The sequence below is a fragment of the Micromys minutus genome (genome assembly GCF_963924665.1).
Source record: "Micromys minutus genome assembly, chromosome: 17".
NCBI classification, from domain to species: Eukaryota; Metazoa; Chordata; class Mammalia; order Rodentia; family Muridae; genus Micromys; species Micromys minutus.
Genome location: NC_137952.1, coordinates 20,162,282 through 20,174,828, shown reverse-complemented (window position 1 = coordinate 20,174,828; position 12,547 = coordinate 20,162,282). Strand labels below are relative to the sequence as shown.

The following is a 12,547-nucleotide window of genomic DNA, read 5'->3' as shown; positions in this document are numbered from 1 at the left end:
AAATACACTTTCAAAATATCTATGTATGTATATAATATAATTATATTAATTATTAATTATTTTTATTCACTAGAAAGTTAAGCCACTTGGAAGGCATACTTTTAATCCTTTCACTTATTAATATATTCAAATTTCTAGAACACTGCTTGCAAATAGCAGGAGTTCAGCTGTATATTGGTTGAATGACACAAAAACACCAAATTTATTAGAAATTCAAAGTAATTAAAAAAAAAAGAAATAACTTTATAATGTCTTGGTCTAATCAGACATTGCAGTTAAATATTCTGATAATTACATGAATTAGATTAACTTCTATCACTTGATAAATAAGTAAAAATTTAATGATAATAAAATAAAAGTCAGAAATGTTGTATGTTTTTATTCATCAGCTTTTAAAAGTTATGGGCACAAACTGTTGATCCCACAAAATTGAATAAATTTTTTTTATTGTCTTGTTAATTGTGCTCTTTGTTAATGTTATAGACACCTGAGCAGATATAAAAGTTGACATGGGAATCAAAATATCCAACATGAAAATGTTCTTATTGTAATTTTACTTTGAAGTGTGATATGGACAATTTTAAAACAATATATAAATCTGCTAGGATTCAGAATTATGTTTCTTGTTTTGTTCATTATAACTCTCTGTATTAATTTTATTTTTAATTGTTAGGATAAGAAGGAAGTCACATTTTGAGAAATTAGGATTTTCTAGTTGTAATCGAGGGTGAGAAACAAACTGGAGCAAGAAAGATGGTATTGCTAGCATGTCTGAGCTTCTTGAAGCTACCGAACAACTCTATGTGCATACTTAAACAATACCATAATAAGTAAAAATAAAGGTGTTTTTAATTAACAAGAGAAACTTTCATTTTGCTTATGCTTAAAGAAGTTTGTGACAATTTGAAAGCTAAAAATACAGAGTGTTTGCACCAGGAAGAAAATGAGCATGCCGTGCTTATAGTGAAGGCGAATTAAGAACACAGGTAATTGTTTACATTATCACTTTCTTCAATCTCTACTTCTGTCTTTCCATTTCTCTCAAATTTCTATTTTAAAATTATAAAATGTGATTTTTATGATTATTAAAAGCCTGCAAATCTGTTTAGGAAGATTACTGAATTCTGTGTAAATCAAGGTGAAGGCATCTCAACCAGAACCTTTTGAAAGACTGTTTCTCCCAGTTCTGATTGGAATTTGACATTTTGTCTAATGTTTTAAAATATTTAGTGAGAAACTTTATCAGTTTCTATATTTTGATATTTTAATATGTTTTAGAGTTACATCTTATTCTAATTTCAACCTCATTAAAGAAATCTAAGTTCTTGTTTGGATGGTGTGAATTGGCGACCTATAGACAGATAAATTTCCAACTGACCAACTCCGTCAGATATAGTTTCAAGAACTTTAGCACTTGAGAAATACCAGGAATATAGTGTAATTGTCACTTCTGAAGACTTGCAAATCACGTTTCATAAATTATTTTGCTTAGTGTAAATATAATACTTTCCCTTTCCTTTTCATGGCTCTATACATTTCAAGTTATATAGCTCTTCTTAAATTTTTACTTTGCTTTTTTTTTTGTCGTTTTCCTAATATTCTTCTTCTTTCCCCCAATTCTCCATTTATCCATTTATCCTCATATTTTATGTCACTTCAGAACTCTTCCAATCTCTTTTACCTGTTTTTGATTTTATATTCATGTATATTTTCATGTGTCTTTTAACAATTCAAGTCCATTTTCGGTTCTTCAACAAGGATTTATTTGTTCCTATTTTATGTCTACTGTAATTTTGTGTTTTGAAAGTCTGATTAAAATAAACTTTGTCCTTTCATTTATAGAGTTGTTTAATTTATGAAAACTTCATTATTGAATTATCAGTAGTAGGCACTATTATAAAAATATATACACATATTAAATTCAGCTAGATTCCAAGTTCTAGTTTTTTTCCCTTTTGCTTTTGTTTGTTAATTTCATCTTTCCTTCTCCTAGCACCTTTTAATTACCTATAGATCCTCAGGTCAAGAGGAATTTCACAAACACTTCTATGTTGAGTTTGAGCATGCCTGAATTTTTGTCTATGCATGTGCCACCCCCTTTGTGAGTGAGAATGCATAGGCACAACTGCCATTCTGTGTATGGAAAACACAATATTTTTGTACTCATTCACCATGTCTAGAATTAAAAATTGTTCTGCCCCTATTCTGCTATAATTCTAGAGCCTTAAGGGGAGGAGTGTGATACAGATATCTTTTTTAAGGCTGAAAATTTTCCAGTCTTTTATTATCTTCACCTGGGTCAGTTGTGGATCTCTTTCTTAATCGTCACTTACAGTAAGATTTAGCTTCCCTGATGAGGAGTGAGAGATGCATTAATCTATGAGTATAACACTGTTGTTAAGAGTTTGTTTAATACTGTGTCAATTTAACAGAATAACCCTAGTAGATTATCCCCTCAAATTGTGATCTTTTTAATCACTAGTTCTTGGCCCTTAGAAAAATTAGCTTTCATATTGATGTAAAGTGCTATGCATACTATTCAATGAGAAAAGCAGTCATAAACCTTGTTGTATTTAGAGCACTTGATAATACCACTTTCAAGAACTGTGAAGTGATGTTTCATCATGAGTGAAATTCATACTTCTCTGTTCATTAGTCATGTCCAGAACTTGTTCAGGTATCTGTTGATTATTAGGTTGGTTGGGACATTAAAGTACAATTAGGATTTCATACATCTTAGATTATCACTTTCATTCTGTTAATATAATTATCATAATTTACATCTTCCCCTGATTCTCCTTTAGGTACTATTGATAACAAAGCCAATGAAGAAAGTGAATCACTCTGTGACATCAGAGTTTGTGCTACTGGGACTCACAAACTCCTGGGATATCCAACTGCTGCTCTTTCTGGTATCCTCAGTGTTGTACGCGGCAAGCATGATGGGAAACTGTCTCATAATTTTTACTGTGGCTTCTGACACTCACTTACATTCCCCTATGTACTTTCTTCTGTCCAACCTTTCCTTCATAGATGTAGGCATTTCTTCTGCCACTTCACCCAAGATGATTTATGATTTATTCAAAAGGCACAAAGTCATCTCTTTTAGAGGTTGTATTACTCAAATATTTTTCATCCATGCAATTGGTGGTGTGGAGATGGTGCTGCTCATAGCCATGGCCTTTGATAGATATGTGGCCATATGTAAACCTCTTCGTTACCTGACGCTGATGAGTCCCCAGATGTGCATCTCACTTTTAATTACTGCTTGGGTGGTTGGTCTTATGCACTCTGTGATACAACTGGTTTTCATAGGAAATTTACCTCTCTGTGGTCCTAATATATTGGATAGCTTCTTTTGTGACCTTCCTCAATTAATCAAACTTGCTTGCATGGACACATATAGACTTGAATTACTGGTCTCAATCAGTAGTGGATTCATGTCTTTGGCTTCTTTCTTCATACTGATCATTTCCTATCTTGTTATCATATTTACTGCTCTGAAACACTCTTCAAGTGGTTCCTATAAAGCTCTGTCTACACTTTCAGCTCATGTGACTGTAGTGGTTTTATTCTTTGGTCCTGCCATATTTTTCTACATATGGCCTTCTTCTTCTACACACCTGGATAAATTTCTGGCCCTATTTGATGCAGTTGTTACTCCTTTTTTGAACCCTGTGATATACACATTGAGGAATCAAGAAATGAAGATGGCAATGAGGAGAGTATTCAAACATCTAATGGGTTATAGACAAATCTCTTGAATGACTACATTGTGAAGTGTACTAATTAAGGTTGAAAATTAATGGTTGGACAAACTCTGAAGAAAAACTGTGTTTGCGCGCGCACACACACACACACATGCATTTATACCATGTTATATCATACTTATAAGAAAGGGACTGTTTCTTCCAAATGAAGACAAAAGTTCCATGTATTTATAGTGCAAAGGTTATATTAAACAGAACCTTTAATTTTTAAGGAATAGCTTTAGTTTGAAATGAACTCTTAGATATAAAGAAAAGACAATGTTTCATTAAGACTTTCAGAACATGGAAATTTTTCTTCTTTTTTAAAAAATTGAACAACTTTATTTTAAAAAATAAAGATAAATGAACAGATTTTAAGCATTTTTGCATAAAAGTATATGAATACATTTTTGTCAGTACTTGATTTTTTTAAAGGTTTGATAGTATGCATTAAAATCTTATTAGTTACAATGAGCATCAATAGAATAGAATAGAAGATCCAGAAATGAGCCCTCACATATTTGGTCAGTTGATTTTTGACAAAGGAACTGTAAACATTCAATGGAAAAAGAACAGACTCTTCAACAAATGGTGTTGGTTCAACTGGCACTCAGCATGCAGAAGAATGAAAATAGACAATTTTTTATCTCCTTGTACAAAGCTCAAGTGCAAGTGTATTAAAGATCTCCACATTAAACCAGGTACACTGAAACTATTAGATGAGAAAGTAGGGAAAACCTTAGAACACATAGACACAGGAGAAAATTTCCTGAACAGAACACCAATGGCTCCTGCTCTAAGGTCAAATATCAACAAATGGGACTTAATGAGATTGCAAAGTTTCTGTAAGGCTAAGGACACTGTCAAGAAAACAAAATAGCAGCCAACAGAGTGAGAAAAGATCTTTACCAACCCAACATCTGATAGATGCCTAATATCCAAGGTATACAAAGAACTCAAGAAGTTAGACACCAGAGAATCAAACAACCCTATTAAAAATGGGGTACAGAACTAAACAAAACATTCTCAAGTGAGGAATATCAAATGGCTGAGAAGCATCTAAGGAAGTGCTCGACATCATTAGTCATCAGGGAAATGCAACTCAAAACAACCCTGAGATTCCACCTCATACCAGTCAGAATGGCTAAGATGAAAAATTCAGATGACAGTAGATGATGGCAAGGATGCAGGTAAAGAGGAACACTTCTCTACTGTTGGTGGGGTTGTGAACTGGTACAACCACTCTGTAAATTAGTCTGGTGATTCCTCAGAAAATTGGACACCTAAAGACCCAGTTATTCCACTTCTGGTCATATACCCCAGAGATGCTCCAACATACAACAAAGACACATGCACCACAATGTTCATAGCAGCCCTATTTATAATAGCGAGAAGCTGGAAAGAACCCAAATGTCCTTCAGTAGATGAATGGATACAAAAATTGTGGTATATTTACACAATGGAGTACTACTCAGCACTCAGAAACAATGACTTTATGAAACTCTTAAGAAAATTGATGCATCTAGAGAATATTATCCTGAGTGAGATAATGTAGTCACAAAAGAACAGACATAATATGCAGTCACTGATAATTGGATACTAACCCCAGGAAGCTCTGAACACCCCAGAAACAACTCACAGACTATTTGAAGCTCAAGAAAAACAAAGGCCAAAAAAAAAAAAAAAAAAAAAAGAAAATGAAAAACTATTATACTTAACCTTTACACAGCAAGAAAACTTTGACTTTTTCCAGGAAAATTTTCATTCTTAATATTAAATTCTTTCATGAGTTTTAATTCCATGGAACAGTTGTCTTGGAACTTTGAACCAAGTAATTTGTATGTACCTAAAATTGCACACACTCTTTTCCAAAAGGAAGTCTTTTCTGGTAGTGGAAGAAGGCTAGAATTTTCAGTGAACTCATCAGAATCTAAAGTGTGCAAGTAGAAGTTTTGTGAACTATATGTGGAAGAGCATCGGTAAACCAGCAAAATATACTTACTTTTTCTGCCTAAAGAACAGTTTGCTACTCAAAGCCATTCAATTTCCATTTGCCTCTCTTACATATTTTATATGTTTTTATAAAATAAATATTTATTTTTGAAGATTTCATACATGAGTATAATATTTATATGATTTAATATTTCCTTCTTGCCCTGGTAACTTCTCTGATGTCTGTCACAATTTCTGACTGCTTTTTAAATTATTGATGCTGTGTGCTCACACACATGCAGATAGCCTTTTGAGTCTATTTAGTATTGCTAATATGCATATGTGTTCATGCCTAACCATGGGATTGGATAACTTATCAAGAATGTCATCTTTTGTGAAAATTGATAAATACTCTCTCAGAATTCACTGATGGCCTGTAGCAAGAATGGCTGTAATAGGTTGTCTTCTATAGTTTAATGATGTCTACAGCTATGAGTATTTTTCTCGAGGTTAACAGCACCACCCATGGATTTCCTCATGTTGAGTCCAGGTAAACTATTGGCGCTATTGGGGTTTTCTTGCCAGGTTGGTCATTGTTCTAGTTAATAGACTTCAGAGCTGGGTAACACTATTTATTGTTTTTATATTTTGCAGCTTAAATAGCACCTTCAGATGGTATGGAGTAACTGAATGGGAATCGAGAAGAGATCACATTGCTTATGGCAATGGAGGGGTAGTGCTATCCTTGCTCAGTGCCATAATGATGATGTCATTGTGTTTGCCACCTGACAGTCATGTAGCTGAAAATGCTGATTTTTCCCCTTCTATGTGTGTTTCTACATTGGCATCACCAAAATTCAGATTATATTTTTATATATAAATGAAATATATCAACATTAAAGTTTATATAGAAATATGAATGAGGGTAGTGATATGGGTTAGTGGACAATGTATCTTATGCATAAGTATGAGGAATAGACATTAATGATACTGTTATACTTGTAGACAGGAACCTAGCACAACTATCCTCTGAGAGGCTCTACCCAGCAGCTGACTGAAACAGATGCAGAGACCCACAGCCAAACATTAGAAGTTTCTCAGAGTCTCTTATGAAAGTGTTTGGGGGAAGATTGAGGGTCTCAGAGGGGAGATGAACTTAAAGGAACAGTCAAATAACATGGACCCCTGGAAGCTCTTAAAGTCTGAAACATCAACTAATGATCATATAAGGACTGAACCTAGGCCTCCCCACACACATGTTGCAGACATGCCTCTTGATCTTAATGTGGGTCTCTCAGCAAATGAGACAAGGACTGTCCCTAAAGCTGTTTCCTGTCTGTCTATGCCATTCCCCTGTCTAGGCTGCCTTGTCATGACTCAGTGAGAGAGGATATGCCTAGCCCTGAAAAGATGTGGTATGTCAGGAAAGGAAAGAGGATGGGCTCCATCCTCTCAAAGGAGAACACCAGGGAGTATGGGAGAACTGGGGAGACCCGGAGGAGGGAACTGTGATCTGACTCTAAAGTGAATAAATAAATAAATTAATGGGGAAAAGAATAGCCAGCTTAAAAAAAGATCAAAACAAACAGAAGAAATAGAACACAAGAAAAGAATATGTACAAGAAAAGTATAGATACAGATGCAAAAGTCACCTCATTTGTACACTCAGAAATTTCATAAAGCCACTAAATAGAAGCGCGCGCACACACACACACACACACACACACACACACACACACACACACACACAGGATGTCTAGAGTAAAAGGAGAGAGAAAAATAACATAGAAAGCCCTGACATTATGAGATGAGGAACCTCAAGTTATATCACTGAGTTCATTTTTTTTGGCCATTTAGTGCTGGCATACAGCCTATCCTTAAGAGTAGTTTCTTTCTCCAGTATGACTCCTTTGGAGAAAAATAAATTTTCATTTGCAAGTGGTTATCAATTGAAGACAGCTTCTGGGTCACAGACTAGGTCATGTGTTCACATCTCATTTCAGCCCAAGCATCCCATCTGGTTCAGACCAGGGCAGGCTCTCTGCATGCTATATCAGTCTCTGTGTGTTCATATGAGATTTGGTCATGTTGATTTAGAAGGCCTTGTTTTCTTAGAGTCATTCCTTCTATCTCATCCTGCTTGTCTCCTCCCAAATGTGCTTTGCCTTTTCTTCTGGGAGGTGTAAGTCAGTCAACCTGGGGCAGATCCTACCTAAATCCAAGATGATTGCATCTTAAGAATTAGAGTGTTTCATGGTCTTTTGTGATCTGCAGTTTCTTGCCTGTCAGTATTTGTTCCTTTATACTGTAGGAGAACGTTTCTCTCATGATAGGCAAAGAATACTTAACAAAAATGACACTGAAAAATGATAGTCACTTTAATAAGTGTGGGGTTGGGCACATTAGATATGCTCATGTGAAATAATTAAAGTTGACATTCAATTCTCATTTTGTAAAGAACAAAACAAAACAAAACTCAAAGTTGATCAAAGATCTTTTTTTTAAGTTTGCTCAATTATCTTTATTTTAACCATTTTTACTTTAAATTAAAAAATGACACAATCTTTACCCCTCCTTTTCTCTTTCTTCCTTCTAAATCCTCTGTGCTCTAAATTGCTGTATATCCTCTGATACTCAAGCAAACACTAGTAAATGAAAAATTTTCACAAATACACACACACACACACACACACACACACACCAGTTAATAAACTTAATAAACCAATATGTCTTTATTTTTCCTATTCTTTCTAGTACAAATATTGCCTCTACACTAGGCAAATATTTCTCTAATCTTTAAAACTGGGATCAAGTGTCACTTCTCAGATTTGTTCTGTGACTCTTTCAACACATATCAAGTATCAAATATGTATGATTACATTAGAATGAACTCTCTAAATTTAATCAAAAATTTCAATTACTTAGTCTCCCTTCTATTAGAAAATTAGCTCCACAGGGCAGGAAATAGCATATTTACCTTTATAATTTAATGTCTCCTTATTTGCTTGTTATATACTAATTGTATAAATAAATATAGATGTTCCTGTGACTTATTTATGAAGTCTACAATATTCTAGAAAGTGTTTATAACTTTCTATTTTCTTGCAGGGAGATCTCCATCTAGTAATTTCTAGTAGTACAGTTCTACATTTGATCAAAGATCTTAATGTGAGATCTCAGTCTCTGAAATGAATGCTAGAAAGCATGGGGGAATGATCGCAAAGTCATTGCCCAAACTTTCTGAGCCCCCCAAAATAGGAAACAATCTTTGCTAGATATACATTTAAAATCAAATTCTTATCTTGCACACATAAAGAATAAAAAAATTAACTACAAAACATACAATTCTGTAATAGCTGAGACAACTGTTTATTTCATTAATATATTTATTTATTAACTTTGCATCCCTATCCCAGCTCTCCTCTCCTTCCCGTCCCCCCTCTCACAGCCCCTTCTTCTACCCCTCCTTCCCTTCATCTCTGAGAAGGGAGAGATTTCCCCCCTGCTTACCAACCCATCCTGACATCTCAAGTCACTGCAGGAGTAGGTACATCATCTCTCACTAAAACCAATCAAAACAGAAAGCACAGTTAGGGGTAACAGCCTTCAAGGAGATAATAGGTTAAGCCTCTGTTCCAGTTGTTGGGGGATATACATAAAGACCAATTGCTTGTCTGCTGCATTTGTGCGGAGAGTCCAGGTCCAGTCCTTGTATGTTCTTTGGTTGGTTGTTCAGTCTCTAGGAGACCCCAAGGGTCCAGGTTAGTTGACTCTGTTGCGATCCTTTTTTAAAATTGGATATTCTCTGAATTTACATTTCAGATATCCCTTTCCCCAACTCCATTCCTCTTCCCCCTCCCATTGCCTCCATGATGGTGCTTCTTCTCCCAACCACCCTCTCCCACCTCAGTACATTGGCATTCCCATAAACTGGGAAAATGAGCCTTCACTGTATCAAAGATATCTCATCCTTTTGATGCCAGAGAATGTTATTGTTTGCTGTATGTGCACTGTGGGGCTTTTTACACTAGGCTCCTGTGTACAAGCACAACAGAATTTAACTAATAGTGTCAGGGTTTGGTACTTACCCATAAATTGGGTCTCAAGTTGGGTCAGTTATTGGTTGGCAAGTCCCCCTAGTCTCTGCTTCATCTTTGTCCCTGCATTTCTTGTAGACAGTGTAAAACCTTTGGGTGGTTTAATATTATTATACCTCTACTGGAAGTCCTGCCTGGCTACAGGAGGTGACTTCTTTAGGTTTCATAGACATCTTGGGTAAGGTCATGTGCAATGACTCCTGGGAGCTTCCTGCCACCAGGTTGATTTCCAGACTTGTACAAGTTTGCACCACAACCAGAAATAGAAGAATGTTTCCCTTTTTCCACACCCTCACCAGAATGTGTTGTAACTTGTATTTCCTCTATTGATTTTAGTTTTATTTTCAGTTCTTGCATATTTTTATTAATACCCTTCATCTATTTGATTGTATTATCCTGTATTTTGTTTAACTCTGTGCCTCATTTTTGTCTTGTTTCTTATAGTTTTCTTCATTTCTTTTTATTATTTTATTCATTTATATTTCAAATGATATCTCCTTAACTGCTTTCCCCTCCACAACCCCCTCTCTATCTTCTACCCCCCTCTCCCTTCTCCTTTGCCTCTATGAGGGTACTCCTTTACCCACTTACCCATTCCCGCCTCATTGCCCTAGCATCCCACTGCATTGGGACATCAAACCTCTCTCCTCTCTCATTGATGTCTGATAAGGCTATCCTCTGCTACATATGTGGCTGGAGCCATTCATCCCTTAATGTATATTTTTTGATTGGTAGTTTAGTTTCTGGAAGCTGTGGGTAGTCTGGTTAGTTGATATTTTTTTTTCTATAAGGTAGAAATCCCCTTCAGCTTCTTCAGCCCTTCTCCCATATTTTTCATTGGGGTTCCCAGGCTCAGTTCGATGGTTGGCTGTGAGTATCTGCATCTTTATTAGTTAGGTGCTGCAGAACCTCTTAGAGGACCAGGCTCTGGTCAGCAAGGATTTCTTGGCATTAGTAATCATGTCAGGGTTTGGTGTCTGCATGTGGAATGGATCTATAGGTGGGTCAGTCTCTAGACATCCTTTTATTCAGCCTCTGCTCAAATTTTTTGTCTTTGTGTTTACTTTAGACAGGAACAATTCTGGGTTAAAAATTTTGAGATGTGTAGATTACCCCATATTCAACTGGGGTCTGTGCCTATCTACTGGAGGTAGTCTCTAGAGGTTTTATCTTCCCTTTTTCGGGTATTTCTGCTAATATTATTCTCATTGGGTTCTGGAATTCTTTCACTTCTGGGATTTCTAGTGGCTACCCCCAGTTTTCTACCCCCTACTCTTGCATATTTATATTCAGTTTTCTGACCCTCTGTACTTTTCTCCTGTTCATTTCCATACCTGATCCTGCCTCTTCCTTTTTCTTTCCCCTCTTCTCTTCTTCCCAGAACCTCCCTACTCTTTAACCCCTGTTATTTTGTTCTCCCTTCTATGTAGGATTGAAGCATCCACACTTTGGTTTTTCTTCTTCTAAAACTTCATATGGTTTGTGGGTTGTATCATGGGTATTCTGAGCTTTCCAGCTGATGTCTGTGCTTCATTTTTTTTTTAAATTGGGTTATTTGGTTTGTTGGTGTCTAATTTCTTGAGTTCTTTATATATTTTGGATATTATCCCTCTGTCAGATATAGGTTTAGGGAAGGAAGAAAATTTCCCAATCTATAGGCTGCTGTTTTGTCCTGTTGATGGTGGTTTTCTTTATAGAAGCTTTTCAGTTCCACAATGTCCCACTTATTGTTGTTTGTGGAGGCTGAAGCATTGGTCTTCTGTTCCTGAAGTTGTGTCCTGTACCAATGCACTAAAGGCTATGTACCACTTTTTCCTTTTATTAGATTTAGTGCATCTGATTTTATATTGAGGTCTTTGATCCACTTGGACTTGAGTATTGTGCAGGATGATAAATATGAATCTATTTGCATTTTTCTACATGAAGACATCAAGTAAGAACAGTGGCATTCATTGGAGGTGCTTTCAGTTTTCCATTATATTATTTTGGATTCTTTTTCAAAAATCAAGTGTTCATAGGTATATGGGTTTATTTCTGGGTCTTCTGTTTGATTGACTAAACCTGTCTGCTTCTATAACCATACCATGCAGTTTTTTATTACTATTGCTCTGTAGTACAGCCTTCGATCAGAGATGGTGCCTCCAGAAGTTCTTTTATTGTATAGAATTATTTTAACTATCACTGATTTTTTTGTGTTTTCATATGAAATTAAGAATTGTATTCTCAATGTCTTTGAAGAATTGTGTTTTAATTTTGATGGAAATTGGATTGAATCTGTAGATTGCTTTTGATAAGATGGCCTGGACATGTCCCCTATGTCAGTTGAGTTTCTTTATATGTCTCACCTTACTGAATTTGATGTTGAGACAACAGTTCTTAAAAGAAGTAAAATAGCTGGTAAATACATGAAAAGGATGGTAAACATGTTATATATAATGGTTAAAGTCAAAAATCAAAACTCCACTGAGATGCTTTCCAGCCCATTCAGAATGGTTTTTCTTAGTAAAATGTCATATTTGATCAATATTTGATGAGGACATAAGAATAACAGAATTTTGATACATTGTTGGATAAATGTAACTAACTGACATATTTACTATAAAATCACTATGACAGTTCCTCCAAAAATTAAAGACTAGCTATGATACTTTGCAACTATAATATGTTTCAGCATATATCTCTCCAATCAATTTCAACTTTCTAAGAGATAATAATTCTCATATTTATTATATCATTTACAATCTCTAACTCTGGAATTAGCCTAGGTAC

At 35.3% G+C, this 12,547-nt stretch overlaps 2 protein-coding genes across 2 annotated transcripts in view; one reads left to right on the top strand and one right to left on the bottom strand.

Annotated features, from left to right (window-relative positions):
- Window positions 1-12,547, bottom strand: part of LOC308431924 (olfactory receptor 4F3/4F16/4F29-like) — a gene marked incomplete at both ends in the record, with an annotated part of 138,684 nt that overhangs the window by 111,714 nt on the left and 14,423 nt on the right. The gene's annotated exons all lie outside the window — the stretch shown is intronic.
- Window positions 2,826-3,764, top strand: LOC308431565 (olfactory receptor 4F3/4F16/4F29-like; the record flags this gene model as incomplete). Its single annotated transcript, XM_080931086.1, has 1 exon — window positions 2,826-3,764. The coding sequence occupies one exon, from the start codon at window positions 2,826-2,828 to the stop codon at window positions 3,762-3,764; it is 939 nt and encodes a 312-aa protein (XP_080787212.1).